We start from the raw sequence: 17,257 nt of genomic DNA on the forward strand, positions 1-17,257 counted from the left end.
TAAGTATTCCTATTAATTTAGAGACAACTAGTTTCGCATTACGTGCTATGCACGTGTCTCGTAACGTAATTCTTCAATGTATATATTAGTAAATTTATTGTAATTATATCAATTTTTTATTTATAATTAATATTAAATTAGTTAAAAAAATTGTAAAAGTTAATATAATATATTCGGCTATTAAGTTTTTTTCCATACTGTATTTATTCTTCTTTTGGTTTTATAATAACTATAATTAAATAATTAACTTAATTTTATTAATAATATATTTAATAATAATAAGATAGAAATTTAAATAATTATATATTGACCAAATATAGTATTTTAATTTTGTAGTTAAATCAAACTAAAAGATAGGTATTCCTACTAATTTGGAGACAATTTAGTTATTTTTTACATACTAAAAAGTAAATTGGAGATAATTTAGCTACCTATTCTAATTAGGACTTTAATTAAAATAGTGATTAATTAAATAACCAATTAGTTAATGACTATAAAATATTTATTCAGTAATAAATTAAAAAGGATTATTCAGTAAATGTGCATGCCCCCCCCCCTCCCTCCATCCGTGCTTTTATATATAGTATAGACTTAGTTATTTTTACATACTAAAAACTAAATTGGAGATAATTTACCTACCTATTCTAATTAGGATTTTTTAATAGTGATTAATTAAATAATTAATTAGTTAATGACTATAAAACTTTTATTTAGTAGTAAATTGAAAAAGATTATTCAGTAAATTTGCTTGTACCCCTACCCCCCCCAAATCCGTGCTTTTATATATTAGTATAGATTTGTGAAAAGTTGGACAAGATTGATTTTGGGTTGGGACGGGAATAATAAAATAATAGTACAAATACTTAATCATAAAAAGAGAAAAGGAGATAAAAAAAATAAAATTCATATAAATTGCCACAAAAAACACGATATGATCTTATTAAGTGATACAAATAAAAATAAGATGTATCTCTTCTTAAATGGAACAGAAAGAATAACTTTTTGAAAATACATAAAAAAAAACAAGAAATATTTATAAAATTCAATCCCTAAACCAGAACTTAATGTTTATATTCTAGCGTGTTATCAATTAATTTTTATACTCTTGTGTTTTTAGTTCTTACTCCATCATCACGTTTTAAAAGAAAACGGTTTAAACGGTTTCAAAGACAGCCATATCTCAAATATAGTTTGTAAAACGGTTTCAAAATATACTTTGGCAACCATTTTTCATAGGCAATTTATATAAGAGTTTAAAACGATGTCAAAACATATTTGAAAAGCCATTTTTCAAAGACAGTTTATAAAAGGTTTTAAACGGTTTTAAAATATATTTTGACAACCATTTTTCAAAGATAGTTTATAAAAGAATTTAAAATGGTTTCAAAAACATACTTTGACATCCATTTCTCAAAGATAGTTTATAAAAGAGTTTGAAACGGTTTAAAACAATTTCAAAAATATACTTTACCAGCCATTTTTTAAAGACAATTTATAAAAAGGTTAAAACAGTTTCAAAACATACTTTAACAGCTATTTTTTAATGTCAGTTTATAAAAGCGTTTAAAACGGTTTTAAATATACTTTAACGTTACCACTTTTCAAAGACAGCACTAATTTAAAACGGTTTCAAAACATACTTTGACAATGATTTTTCAAATACTGTATTAAAATGGGATTCAAACGGTTTCAAAACATATTTTGACACCTATTTTTCAAAGAAAGTTTATAAAAGGGTTTAAAACGGTTTTAAAACATACTTTAACAACGATTTATCAAAGATAGTTTATAAAGGATTTAAAATGGTTTGAAACGGTTTCAAAAACATACTTTGATAACCATATTTTAAGGTAGTTTATAAAAGAGTTTAAAACGGTTTTAAAAACATATTTTGACAACCATTTTTCAAAGACAGTTTGTAAAAGGGTTTAAAACGGTTTCAAAACATACTTTGACAGCTATTTTTCAAAGATTTTTTTTTGAGGAAAATCAAAGAAAGTTTATAAAAGGGTTTAAAACGATTTCAAAACATACTTTGACAGCCTTTTCTCAAAGACAGTTTATAAAAAGGCTTTAAATGGTTTTAAAACATACTTTGACAGCCATTTTCCAAAGATAGTTTATAAAAAGGTTTAAAACGGTTTCAAAAACATACTTTGACATTCGTTTTTTCAAAGATAGTTTATAAAAGGGTTTAAAATGGTTTTAAAAACATACTTTGACACCAAAATTTTAAAAATAGTTTATAAAAAGGTTTCAAATAGTTTCAAAAAATACTTTGATAGACATATTTCAAAGACAGTTTATATAGGGGTTTAAAACAGTTTCAAAACATAATTTGACAGCCATTTTTCAAAGACGGTTATAAAAAGGTTTAAAACGGTTTTAAAATATACTTTGATAGCCATTTTTTTAAAGAAAGTTTATAAAATGGTTTAAAACGGTTTCAAAACATACATTAAAAGCGATTTTTCAAAGACTGTTTATAAAAGGGTTTCAAACGGTTTCAAAACATAATTTGACAGTTATTTTTCAAAGATAGTTTATAAAAGGGTTTAAAACAGTTTTAAAACAAATTTTGACAACGATTTATCAAAGATATATAGTTTATAAAAGGATTTAAAACGGTTTCAAAACATAACAAATTTTGACAACGATTTATCAAAGATAGTTTATAAAAGGATTTAAAACGGTTTCAAAACATACTTTCATAGCCATATTTTAAAGATAGCTTACAAAAAGGTTTAAAACGGTTTTAAAGACATACTTTGACAACCATTTTTCAAAGACAGTTTGTAAAAGTGTTTAAAACGGTTTCAAAAACATATTTTGACATCCATTCTTCAAAGATAGTTTATAAAAGGGTTTAAAACGATTCCAAAACATACTTTAACAGCCTTTTTTCAAAAACAGTTTGTAAAAGGGTTTTAAATGGTTTCAAAACATACTTTGACAACCATTTTTTAAACATAGTTTATAAAACTATTTAAAACAGTATAAAATGGTTTCAAAAACATACTTTGACATCCGTTCTTCAAAGATAGTTTATAAAATGGTTTAAAACGATTTCAAAACATACTTTGACAGACTTTTTTCAAAGACAGTTTATAAAAGGGTTTTAAATGGTTTCAAAACATACTTTGACAGCCATTTTTCAAAGATAGTTTATAAAACTACATAAAACGGTATAAAATGGTTTCAAAAACATACTTTGACATCCATTCTTCAAAGATAGTTTATAAAAGAGTTTAAAACAGTTTCAAGAACATACTTTGACATCTATTTTTCAAAAACAGTATCATACAAGGGTTTAAAACAGTTTCAAAACATACATTGATAGCCAATTTTCAGAGACAGTTTATAAAAAGGTTTAAAATAGTTTCAAAACATACTTTGATAGCCTTTTTTCAAAGACAGTTTATAACAAGGTTTAAAATAGTTTCAAAAACATACTTTAACAGCCATTTTTAAAGACAGTTTATAAAAGGATATAAACGACTTCAAACATGTTTCGAACAGTTTACAAATGTTTCCAACAATTAAAAAAAATAGTTTCAAACAGTTTTTGAAGATTTCAAAACAGATTACAAAAATTTCAAATAGTTTACAAAAGTTTTAAACAGTTTATTAAAGATTCAAATAATTTTAAACAATCTATAAAACAGTCTTTAAAAAACAATTTCAAACAATTTACAAAGGTTTCAAACAATTTTTGCAACAATTTCAACCATTTTCAAAAACGCAATTTGCAACATTTATCCAAAATATATATTTTTTTAAACAGTTTCAAACAGTTTATAATGATTTCAAACATATGAACAAAATTGTCAATAAAAACTGAAAAATAACAAATAAAAAGATAGAAAGAGGAAGAAGAAGATCCAGAATATTCAGTTGTTTCAATTTTTTTGAGACAAATACAATCGATTTTTTCATTGGTGATTTCTTATTTGCTTCAAATTTATTATTGTTTGAGATATATCAAAATTAGATAAATTATAGAAAAATTAGATAAAATTTGCTACGAAACACCATTAAAATGAAATAAAAGAAGGAAAAAAACATAGAAGAAGACTAAGACATAGAGGAAGGAGAAAAAAAGAAAAAAAAAGAGAAAAAGTGTGCAGATGTCAAAATGAGGTATTTAAGTAAATAAAAAAAGACCTAATTACAGTATAACTAAAAACATTAGAAAAAAGAAGTAAAAATATAAATTTTTAAAACTAAGGTACTGGGTGTAAAGAATTTTAAAATTGGAGTCTTTTATGCAAATTCCTCTATTATAAAACTGGTCATAATCTTGTGTATTTGCAAGGAATCTAATTAATAATTATATATTTTAAATAAATTTATATAATTTATGGATAAAATTTAATAATATATTATTAAGTTTAAAAAACTAATAAAAGTTATTTATCGATAATAATTTTTAAAAACAAAAATAAATATTTTATTTAAATTAGTAGAAAGTTTCTATTCTGCAGAATAGAATTTTTTAGTTTCAATTAAAACTTTCTTTTTTTGTCCTTTTTACAAGTGTGTGGGTTCAAACAGAGGAAAATTATGAGCCCGAATGAGCCAAAAACATGAAAAGACGATATGAAAGCGAGTATGAAGATTTGTAGGAGCTGAATACTGGAGCGACATGACGCTAAAAGAAGTGGTTGTTGTGCCACAAGGAGTGGCGACACCACTAGTACACACGGCGTTGGTGCAACATGGCGGCAGCGCGAGAAGGGTATAGGACTCCTAGGTTCGAATGTCACATAAAAACATGCCAAAAACGAGAAATAATATGTAATAAGTTGCATGTAATCGAAATAAACTAAAATAGCATGTTTAATGACCATAAAAACATCCTAAACATAGATCTAAAGCGAAAAGCATAACAAATCATGCCAGTTATGACAATTTATTTCAGTTATATTAAGAACATAAAAAGGCAATCCAATGATTAAAAATTCAAAAACATAGATAGAATAACAAACTTTTGATATGGATTGAATAGGATCTTCAGAAGTACCAATCTAAGTCCTGGGGTCGTTTTATGGCGATTCGAATGAAGAATCTAGCATAGATCGTTGTTGCAGCTATTAGTTCTTGAAAAATCAGAGCATAGAAGCTAGATTTGATAGACTACATATGGCTGGATTTTTAGTGTGTGGAGACTGGTTGGTTCGTTCATCTCATGCCAAATTAGAAATTTTTTTATTTAATTATGTGCCTCTTTCTATGTTTAATCTAACCGCCACTCCCCGATTAGGGTTTATAAAGGTCATATTTATAGTGTTAAGTTAGGGTTAGGGTTTACTATGTATTTAGATTAGGTTAAAATGCTATTTTAAGTTAATTATTTAATTAATTTGGATTAAACGCCGGGTGCCATTAAAAAGGTGGTAAAAGGTTATGCTAGGTCCCAAAAAGTGTCAAAACCGAGTTTGAAGGTTTTCAAAGTTAAGTTTTGGGCAATTCAGTCCATCAAACTTATAAATTATCACATAAAATTCTTAGATATTGTAATTAGTCCAATTTCTTAAACTTCTATCATGATCCCTTTAGATTTTTATAGGTTATTTGCGGAAATTATACTTCAGTCCCTAGAGTTTGCTGCTACACACCGATCTAGTCTGCTTGAATTCTAACATGCGAATCGCTAACTCGTCAACGGAAGGGTGTTTTTGAAAATCATCACCGGACGCTTTAATCTCTTATCACTTTTTTGCCTGTTCGGAAAATAGGTGTCTACAATATCGTTCATATTTAACATATAATTTTAATTTTTAGTAGTTTTCAAAATATTCATATATATTTAGACTACATATTAAATATGTACATGTTTGAACTTTTTTTAAAGTGGAAAAACTTTAATTTTGGAAAAAAAGATAAACTTTAAAAATTAGATACAATTAATGATTTTGGAAATATGAAATGTAAATAAAAAAAGGTTAAAATTGTCGAGTATTTTGGATATGTCGCTTTATTTATAAGCAAAGGTTCAACCCTTAACTGAAATTTGTGTTCCGATATCAAATAAGTTATTTTTTACTTTTTAGTCAATTATATTTCTAAATTTACATTTCAGGGTCAACTAAGTCATTTTTAATTTTTTTTTAGTCAACTAGTTTTCAAATTCTCTTAATTTAGGTCAAACAAATTCTAATTGTATATTTCAAATGTGTGACTTATTTGATCTTGAAGTATAAATTTGAAAATCTAATTGACTAAAGAGATCTATATAATTTCAAAATACTTCTCCTCGTCCCGTTTAAGAAGGGATATATCCCATTTTTATTTGTCCCACTTAAAAAGGTCATATCATATTTGTTGTGCCAATTTATACAAATTTTCTTCTTTTATCCCTTTTCTCTTTCTATAATTAATAATTGTATTAGTTTATATATAAATAATAAAACAATTATTAATAGAGGTAAAATAAAAAAAAATTAATGATAATTAATACTTTTTTAATCTACGTGTAAACGTTATTTGTCCTTATTAGTATAAATTTTGAAATTTATCTGAATTTATTTTATCTTGAAATATAAATCCGAGAGTGGGATTGAACTTTTGTTATTTTATGTATAGTCATTTCAACTTATAAAAATAATGTAGTCATTTCACAATCACAACATTAGTAAGTTTAATTTTTAAATTGTACGTAGTAAGCTATAGCAAAATGACAATTTTTTCAGAACAACTGATAATGACAAATACTAAAGATGACGATAATAGCAATTTAAAACAAATATTTAACGACAACCAATATGTATTTTAAAATACTCCCTCCAATCCATAATATTTGTCGCATTTGAGAATTTCTTTTGGTCCATAATATTTGTCACATTAGAGTTTTAAGAAAGCATTAATTGCTATTTTTCCAAAATTATCCCTAACAATAAATACTTTGTAAGGTTAAAATAACTAGTCAAACATAAAACAAGTGGTAATTAATATGGACAATTTAGTAAAACTATACATAAATCAAGACATATTTATTATTTTCTTAAGCTATGTGAAATGGTCAAATGTGACAAATATTATGGACCGGAGGGAGTACTATTCTCCATGTTTTCTGCATACTGATTATCTTTTCCTTTTTAATTTTGAAAAAAAATCTGATTTTGTTGGATTTAGTTTTGTGTTTGACAAAGCAAAACGTGTACTCATCCATAGTAGGCAATTCCCCAAGGTCATGACCTTGAGCTCCGGCCACTTTTATAGCTGTCTTTATCTTTTTAACTTTCATTTACTTTATGTTTATGTTTTTTCTGAAACGTACTTTATGTCCAAGTTGATTCAATTATATGGAAAATAATTTCTCAAAAAAAATAATTATATAGAAAATTAGAATAATTTTCAGCAACAGTCCTTAAATTTTACTCTTTTTACTCTAACTATTTTTTAAATTTAAAATATATCCCAACCGTCCATATCATTTAAATTTATATCCTAATTGTCCCTGCTATCAATGTTTCTAACACTGCCAAATTATGCGAAGTGGCATGTGTCTTAGTAGTCCACATCATTAAAATTTATAAATTACTAAATCATTTGTTGAATATCAAGCAAAAAAGTATAACTATAAAATATAACAATGTTAAAAAAAATTGGGGGTGGAGATGGTTGAAATATAAATATAAAAATATAAAACGGTTGGAATACATTTTGCATTCATAAAAAAAAAATAGGATTGTTGGAATACATTTAAAACTTCAAAAACGGATAAAGGAGAGAAAGTTAAGTTCAAGGACCATTGATGAAAATTATCCAAGAATTAGCAAAGTAATTAAGTTGAGTCGATTATAAATTAAAAGATTTGGTTAAAATTATAGTCTAAGGAGTATAATATGTTTACATCAACTTATTCATATCAGCACAAGTTATCTTTACGCATGCCATGGTGTAGTTAACGGACATGGGTGAGCAAAAATCGAACCAAATCAAAAAATCAAATGCAATTGAACAAAAGTAAAGTTTGTTGTTTGATTCAGTTTTTCACACGGTAACAGTTTGGTTCCCTGATTAATTAAGTAAAAGTTTGATGTTGATCAATTTTGATTCGATTTGGATATTTTAAAAACCGAATAAACCAAAAAAATTTGGTTTGATTATTGTACCCTGGATTAAAAATTCGATTTTGATATTTCCAAGTCTCGGTTGGTCAGTTTTGCTCGGTTTCATAATGAACGGAACCAACCAATGCTCACCCCTATTAAGGGCTCAAATACTACATTAAGCCAAAGGACAAATGAATAAATAAATAGCCATTAATGCAACTTAATGAACAAGATTTTGTAAAAAAATCTAATGGGAGCCTTGTTAGTATTTTCAAATTTAATGTTAAAGAAAAGCTAGGCTCAAGTATCAACACTAGAACAATCAATAACATTTGAGGAAAACAATGCAGCAACACATGCCTCTCTATTCAAAAAGATTATTATAGCCAACACACAACAGAACCCCGAGGCAAAAATGGTGGTGGAGTAGTTGAATAATCTTTACTCCCACACCTTGTTTTTTTCTTCTTTAATTTGTGTTAACTTCAAGATTACAAAGAATCAATTTAGATACACAAACCCAATGCACAACCAAAACAATTTCCCAATGCCCATGTCGAGGCAAGTTTTCACCACCCCCCACAACCACCACCACCACCACCACCACCGCCACTATTATCTCCACCACCACCATCTCATTCTTCTCCTCCTAACATTTCTATTTTCTTTCTCTGCAACTGCTCAAAATACTGAAGTTGATATTCTTCTTACATGGCTTCACAGTTCTTCTTCTAGTTCATCAGGTTTCTTGAACTGGAACCATTTGGATTCAACTCCTTGTAATTGGTCTTACATTACTTGTTCTTCTGACAACTTTGTGTCTGAAATAAATATTCAATCTGTTGATATTGCTCCTCTGTCTTTTCCTGCCAATCTTTCGTCTTTGTTCCATCTTGAAAAGTTGATTCTGTCTGGTGTTAATCTCACAGGATCAATCTCACCTGACATTGGAGACTGTGGTAAACTAACTGTTCTTGATGTTAGCTCTAATGCTCTTGTGGGTACTATTCCTTCGAGTATTGGAAAGCTTGCGAATCTTCGAGATTTGGTTTTGAACTCCAATCAGATTACTGGGGAAATCCCAGTTGAGATTGGAAATTGTACTAATTTGAAGAATCTTATCGTTTTCGATAACTTTTTGAGTGGGAACCTTCCTGTTGAGCTTGGCAGGTTATCGGATTTGGAAGTTATACGAGCAGGAGGGAACAAGAACATTGAAGGAAAGATTCCTGATGAGCTTGGAGATTGTAAGAATTTGCAGATTCTAGGGTTAGCTGATACTAAACTTTCGGGTTCAATCCCTGCTTCTCTTGGAAAACTGCAAAATCTTCAGACTATATCAGTTTACACTACAATGCTGTCAGGTGTAATTCCACCAGAGTTGGGCAACTGCTCCAAGCTTGTCAACTTGTTCCTTTATGAGAATGATCTTTCAGGTTCGATTCCGCCGCAGTTGGGTAAGCTTCAGAATCTGGAAAAAATGTTGCTTTGGCAGAATAATTTTGATGGGACTATTTCTGAAGAAATTGGCAACTGTAAGAACCTGAAAATTATTGATCTCTCTTTAAATCTTTTTTCTGGTGGTATACCGCAGTCTTTTGGGAATCTATCAAATCTTGAAGAGCTTATGCTAAGTAACAATAACATCTCTGGTTCGATTCCCTCTGTTCTTTCAAATGCAAGAAACCTGTTGCAGTTGCAGCTCGATACTAATCAGATAACAGGTTCAATTCCGGGGGAGCTCGGGAAGTTGACTGAACTAACTGTCTTTTTTGCCTGGCAGAATAATCTCGAGGGAAGTATTCCTGCAGAATTAGGTGATTGCAGGAGCCTTGAAGCTTTAGACTTGTCACATAATTCGCTTACTGGTAGCTTGCCTCCTGGATTATTTCAGCTTCAGAATCTAACCAAGCTTCTCTTAATTTCTAACGGCATTTCTGGTTCGATTCCTTCTGAGATTGGTAACTGCAGCTCTCTTATTCGGTTTAGGCTTGTAGATAACAGAATCAGTGGAAATATTCCTAAAGAAATTGGTTTCCTGAAAAGCCTCAGTTTCCTGGACTTGTCTGATAACCATATTGGCGGCGTGGTACCAGCAGAAATCGGCAATTGTAATGAGCTGCAGATGCTGAGTTTAAGCAACAATACTCTTCAAGGTAATTTGCCTCACTCTTTATCTTCTCTGACAAAGCTTGAGGTATTGGATGTTTCTGTAAATCAATTTGAAGGTGAAATTCCATTGGATTTCGGCAATCTTATCTCACTCAATAGACTTATTCTAAGTAAAAACTCGTTTTCTGGAGCGATTCCTTCGTCTCTTGGCCATTGTTCAAGTCTCCAGTTGCTTGATCTTAGCAGTAATGAGCTTTCAGGCATTATTCCAGTAGAATTATTCGACATTGAAGGTCTCGATATTGCTTTGAACTTGAGTTGGAATGAACTATCCGGGATAATTCCGCCGCAGATTTCTGCTCTGAGTAAGTTGTCCGTACTTGATCTTTCACATAACAAGCTTGGGGGAAGCTTAGTTGCACTTGCTGACCTTGAAAATCTTGTTTCGTTAAACATCTCCTTCAATAATTTCACCGGCTATCTTCCTGACAGCAAATTATTTCGACAATTATCAGCAAGAGAATTGGCAGGTAATCAGGAGTTATGTTCTAAGGGCCATGACTCATGTTTCATAAGCAACGCCACATTGACAAGCATGTCAAATAATGGTCATTTCAAGCGAACAACAAAGTTTAAAGTGGCCATTACATTGCTGGTCACCTTGACTATAGCCATGTCAATTTTAGGAGTCATTGCAGTTCTTCGAGCTCGAAAGCTAATAAAAGACGACTGTGAATCAGAAATGGGAGGAGATTCATGGCCATGGAAGTTCACTCCGTTTCAGAAACTAAACTTTTCAGTAGAACAAGTTCTGAAATGTTTAGTAGAAGCTAACGTAATCGGAAAGGGATGTTCAGGAATCGTGTATCGTGCAGAACTAGGAAACGGAGAAGTAATTGCAGTGAAAAAGCTCTGGCCAGCAACAATAGCTGCACGAAATGATCGCGAAAATGACAGAATAGGAATTGGAGGAGTTCGCGATTCCTTTTCAGCTGAGGTAAAAACTCTCGGCTCTATCCGTCACAAGAACATTGTTAGATTCTTAGGCTGCTGTTGGAATCGAAACACGAGATTGCTTATGTATGACTACATGCCGAATGGAAGTTTAGGCAGTCTTATTCATGAAAGAAGTGGCGGCTGCTTGGAATGGGAAGTTAGGTATAAAATAGTTCTGGAAGCAGCACAAGGTCTTGCTTATTTACACCATGATTGTGTCCCTCCAATTGTTCATAGGGATATCAAAGCCAACAACATTCTCATTGGCCCTGAATTTGAACCTTATATTGCTGATTTTGGACTTGCCAAACTTGTCGATGATGCTGATTTTGCTCGCTCTTCCGCAACTGTTGCTGGTTCCTATGGTTACATTGCTCCAGGTAAGGTCATTGTTAGCTATGCTAGCATCCTATCTTGCAAGGAAATTTGTCCGAGTGAAACTACGAAATTCTATTTTTATAACCTATTCTTATAAAACATATCGTTTTGCTTCTGCTTCCAAAAACATTTCCGGAACTTAGAAATTCTATTTTCATACTAATATATTCTTGTTAAACATATCGTTTTACCATTTCTCATTTGTGCATTTGTGCTGCCTATTAATCGTATTAGTATACGACTTCAGACTTTTACGTTGCACGGAAACAAAAATCGCTTAGAAAGCAGCAAAACTACATTTTCATTGATATAAGTTATAAATATAAGAGTTTTATATTTGTTGAAACCGTAATGAAGTGTGAAAATGCACTACTCAACAAGTTTTCGTACAATAATGACCTAAAAACATTTTCAAAACAATGTTCTACAGTATCCATTACCACGTTTCAGCATTTTTATTTCCGTTCAATCGGGGATGAATTAGGATAACACTAATTTTGGCATCGAATTTATTTTCTTGTTGGTATGTGCATGCAGAGTATGGATACATGATGAAAATAACAGAAAAGAGCGACGTATATAGTTACGGTGTGGTGGTATTAGAAGTACTAACAGGAAAACAACCGATCGATCCAACGATACCAGAAGGGCTGCACATTGTAGATTGGGTTCGGCAGAAGAAAGGAAAGACTGAGGTGGTCGATCCAAGCTTACGTGCTCGTCCGGAATCCGAAATAGACGAGATTTTGCAGACAATAGGAGTAGCTTTGCTTTGTGTAAATCCATCTCCTGAAGAAAGACCTACCATGAAAGATGTGTCGGCAATGCTGAAGGAGATAAGGCAGGACAGGGAAGATCAGTGCTTGAAAGTTGAAATGCTAATGAATGGCTCTGCGACGAATAATCGAACCGTTGTGGTGCAACATTCATCGTATCCGCAGAGTAGTAACTCCAGCTTTTCTGAATCTTCTATGGCCAAGAAACCATTCAAATAAATTAAAAGAAAAATAGTTTCTGTTTGTGTAATTTGTTTCGGCCAGGTTCAATTCCAAACAGTTACATTTGAGGGATTTTTGGATAATTAAAATCCATGAAGTTTATACAGAATTCATCTTTTCGTAAATTTTGAAAATTCGTCATTTTTTTTATGAATAAAATTCGTCATTTAATATTTAATTCTGTAAATTGACAATGACATGCAAATTTATATTTAATCCAAATAATTAATAAATCCGTTGATTTTAAAATATTTGGCTAATTAAAATGCTTTTTCAAAATTATAAATTTAGCTATGTTGATGGACAGAGCAACAAAGAGGCTCATAGATTACTTAAATTTTTTCAAATTTTGTCAAAGTTTTGTGACTGCTTAAATTCTTTTTTTTTTTTGATGGATAAACAGAAAAAAGAAAGAAAACAAACAAAACACAAGCTCGATTAACACTTAACCAGCTTCAAAACCATTGTCCTCCTTCCACTGATCTTCAACTTCACTTGGAATTGATTCAACCCAAATAACTTCTTCAAAATCTAATGCCATAGCAGCCAAACGATGGGCAAGTTTGTTTGCTGGTCTGAGAACATGCTTCCAACGAACCTCCCTGAAACACTCAGCTGCTCTTCTAATGCAGTTAAACGTATCCCCCAGCTCGGTAAGATATTCAACTCCAGAGTTTAGAGCTGAAATCAATTGAAGGCAATCACTTTCCACAATGATGCATCTAGAGCTTAAACCCCCGGCTAAAGCTGCCTCCATACCAAAGACCATGGTTTCTCCTTCTGCTACGGCGATTTCTGGGTTAGCAACCATCTGCTTAGAACCTGCCAAAATAACCTCACCTTCGCAATCTCTTATTATAAAACCCATACCCCATCTGCCATTGCCCGATTTACCTGCATCAGAGTTAAGTTTAAGCGAATCTGATGTCGGTTTCTCCCAGCGTACTAACTCAGATCTGTCATCCCTACTTCCAGAATTAATAGCATCTTTAAACTCCTGCCAAGTTTTTGAGCTACAGGACCATAATGTCTCCCCAATCATATCTATCTCCTCAAATAAAAGCTTGTTTCTGGCAAACCAAATCCACCACGCCATAACCCAGAAGAACTCCACATTTTCTGACTCCCAATTAATCATATAAAGGGCTGCCCAAGAGAGAAAACTCATCTGACCACCTCTGTTAATATCCATGCCCAAACTGCACCCAAACCATATACCTCTCACCCATGGACACTCTCTGAAAATGTGATCCATCGTTTCAATTTCTCCGCAGCGTTTGCATCTCCCATCACCGATACCTGTTCTGTGAAGAAGCGCACTCCTTGTTGGCAGACTGTGACTAAGGACTCTCCATACAAAATGGCGGATCTTTGGCGCTATATTAAGCTTCCACACGCTACTCCACGGAAGAACATTTTCAATCTCGTTATTTCTGGAAGAGCTGGCACGCCTATTCGCATCTCTGGCCAGGTGATAAGCTGCTCGAACCGAATAATGTCCCGTCTTTGAGTAGTGCCATATCATCCTATCTGTCAAATTTAAATTGCGCCAAACCATGCTTTTAATCAAGCTAGCATCCTGCTCGGTACAAACATTATCAATTGCCTCCATATCCCAAGAGTCGCCATTAACATTCACTAAATCTCTGACCCGAACATCCAAATTAACAGCATCATCTTTGGGACTAATGTAGAACATACCATCTTTAGGAATCCATGGGTCTTTAAAAACACGAATTGAATCCCCATTGCCAATTTTCCAACGAAGACCTCTTTTCAGGAGTGGGATGGCTCCGTGAATACTCCGCCATATAAAGCTCGCCCCATGCCCTACCTTAGCTTCTAGGACCGACTGTCTAGGAAAATACTTAGCCTTTAGAATTTTTGCTGCCAGAGAGTTTGGAAATTGGAGTAACCTCCAACCTTGCTTTGCCAACATGGCCATATTAAAACTTTCGATATTCCGGAAACCCAAACCACCATCCTTTTTAGCCATGCACATTTTTTCCCAACTGACCCAATTCATATTTTTCCCGCTCTCCTTGTTTTGCCACCAAAAGTTTGCCATAAAACTCTGAATCTTACTGCAAACCGCTGCCGGGAGGCGAAACACACCCATAGTATAAGTGGGAATAGCCTGCACTACAGCTTTCAAGAGAATTTCCTTTCCGGCTTTCGACAGGTGGTTCACCTTCCAACTACTAATCTTTTTCCAAACTCGCTCAAGGAGGATATTAAATATTTCTCTTTTCGACCGCCCAACTATAGTCGGAAGTCCCAAATAACGATCATGATTCACCACTACCTGAACACCCATCTTCCGCGCTATTTCTTTCTTCTTCTCTGCGTTTACATTTCTGCTAAAAGTAATGGCAGTTTTGTCGAGATTGATTTGCTGGCCCGATGCCCTTGCATAAATGTCTAAAATCTGAGTAATGACTTCTCCATCTTTGTCACTAGCGCGCGCAAAAATAATCGAATCGTCGGCGAAGAATAAGTGAGAAATCACCGGAGCTGACCTTGAGATTTTAATTCCATGAACCATCTTTTCTGCAACTGCGTTACTAATCAGCCCCGAAAAGGCTTCCGCACAAAGGATAAATAAAAAAGGTGAGAGGGGATCTCCTTGCCTGAGCCCTCTACTAGGTTTGAATTTACCTTGAGGAGATCCATTGATCATGACCGAAAAAGAAACTGACGAGATACAGTTCATAATTAATCGAATCAGATTGGAGGGGAACTTACACTTTGATAACACCGCTTCTACAAACGCCCACTCTACTCTGTCATAGGCCTTGCTCATATCAAGTTTTAGGGCCATATAACCCTTATTAGACTTTCTTTTCTTCTTCATGAAATGGAAACACTCGAAAGCTACCATTATGTTATCCGTTATGAGTCGACCTGGAACAAAAGCACTTTGGGATTGGGATATAAGATGAGGGAGTACAACTTTCAATCTATTAACAACCACCTTCGAGATTATCTTATACACAACATTACACAAGCTAATTGGTCGAAAGTCTTTCAAGGACTCGGGGCAATTATTTTTGGGAATAAGGACAATATGTGTGTGATTTAACATCACAGGGAGCTGACTGCCATTTAAGCACCTCAAAACCATATTTGTGACGTCCTCACCAACAATGTGCCAAAATTTCTGAAAGAACATAGGAGACATACCATCCGGACCCGGAGCTTTATTCGGGTGCATTTGAAATAACGCTCTCCTGATCTCATCTCTATTGTAAGGCTGCTGGAGTTTGTGAATCATTTCGGGTTGAAGAACATTTGAAATTCCTGTCAAGGCAATATCAATGTCCTTCGGGTCTGAGCACTTAAATAAATCTGAAAAAAACAACTCAGCAATGTTTCCCATTCCCTCAACATCCTCCACCCATCTACCATTTGCATCAAACAGCCCCGGAATATTATTTCTCTTCCGACGATGAGAGGCTTTTTGATGGAAAAACGAGGTGTTTCGATCTCCCTCTTTTAACCAAATGTTTCTAGAACGCTGTCTCCACAACACCTCCTCACACCGCAGAAGCTCATCAAGCTCTGCTTCCACTTTTCGAAGTTTTTCAAACTCAGTAAAGTTTAAGGCAGTCTGTTGTAGCTTAAATAACTTCTCACGTGTTCCTCTGATTCTACCATCCAGGTTTCCCACAACATTCTTATTCCACTCTGACAGGTTATTGAGGCATAAGCCAATCTTATCCCAAGCATCCATTCCTTCCCTATCATTGTTTTGAAACCAAGCCGACCTCACAATCTCCTCACAATCATCTCTACGAACCCACATCGCCTCAAACCTTTTCACTCTAGGGTTCCTTCTTTTCTGAAAGTTAGGGACAGCATCGGTGTCTAATAAAATTGGAGCGTGGTCCGAGCATTCACGCAACAAAGTATAGACAGTAGTATTCTCAAACATCCTGCTCCAGCTGTCATTGGCAATAACTCGATCAAGTCTCTCTAGAATCGGATCTCTGTCCCCATTGCCTCTAATCCACGTGAACTTACTGCCTTTTGATCCCAAATCTTTTAAGTTGCAGTTGTGTAACACATCACGAAAACTTTGCATCATCTTACTTTCCCTTAGATTACCACCTACTCTCTCCCTTTGCCATAAAATCTCATTAAAATCGCCACCAATAATCCACGCATCATGTTGCTCATGGAATAAGCAATTTAACAGCTCCCAAGATTTAAATTTCTCACAATCTTTTGGGAAGCCATAGAAACCAGTCACTCGCCAAGTTTTGTCCCCAGTAAACGATCTCACATTCACATCAATGTAGTTGTCGGAGCAGGACCTCAACTCCACCTTAATGGAATCCGACCATCCTAAAGCAACTCCACCACTTCTACCTCTGCTATTCACAACAATAGAGTTTTCAAAACCCACACTTCTGAACATATCATCTATCCTTGTCTTGTCCAACTTAGTCTCAGATAGAAAGACTAGGTCAAGGGAATAGCGCAAATGCATTCTGCGCAAGTAACTAACTGTTCGGGGGTTACCCATACCCCGACAGTTCCAAAATAAGTGTTTCATGGCTCCCGGCGGACTCGGTTGACTTCCGAGTCGGCCGATATCACTGTCTTTACTGAGTTGTCTTTTGTTCGTTTGCCTAATTCCTGAACATCAATTTCCATCATAGAACAATGCCCCTCCACATATTCTGCCAAGTTTCTCTTTCCCACTGATACGAT

General features: G+C 33.3%; 1 protein-coding gene across 1 annotated transcript; it reads left to right on the forward strand.

The window, feature by feature from the left end:
* The first annotated feature begins 8,371 nt into the window (after positions 1–8,371).
* On the forward strand, positions 8,372–12,666 carry LOC126654877 (LRR receptor-like serine/threonine-protein kinase RGI2). Its single transcript, XM_050348877.1, has 2 exons — positions 8,372–11,545; positions 12,081–12,666. The coding sequence occupies exons 1-2, from the start codon at positions 8,581–8,583 to the stop codon at positions 12,536–12,538; spliced, it is 3,423 nt and encodes a 1,140-aa protein (XP_050204834.1). The 5' UTR covers positions 8,372–8,580; the 3' UTR covers positions 12,539–12,666.
* The last annotated feature ends 4,591 nt before the right edge of the window (positions 12,667–17,257 follow it).

Source organism: Mercurialis annua, linkage group LG7, assembly GCF_937616625.2.
Source record: "Mercurialis annua linkage group LG7, ddMerAnnu1.2, whole genome shotgun sequence".
Taxonomy (NCBI): Eukaryota; Viridiplantae; Streptophyta; class Magnoliopsida; order Malpighiales; family Euphorbiaceae; genus Mercurialis; species Mercurialis annua.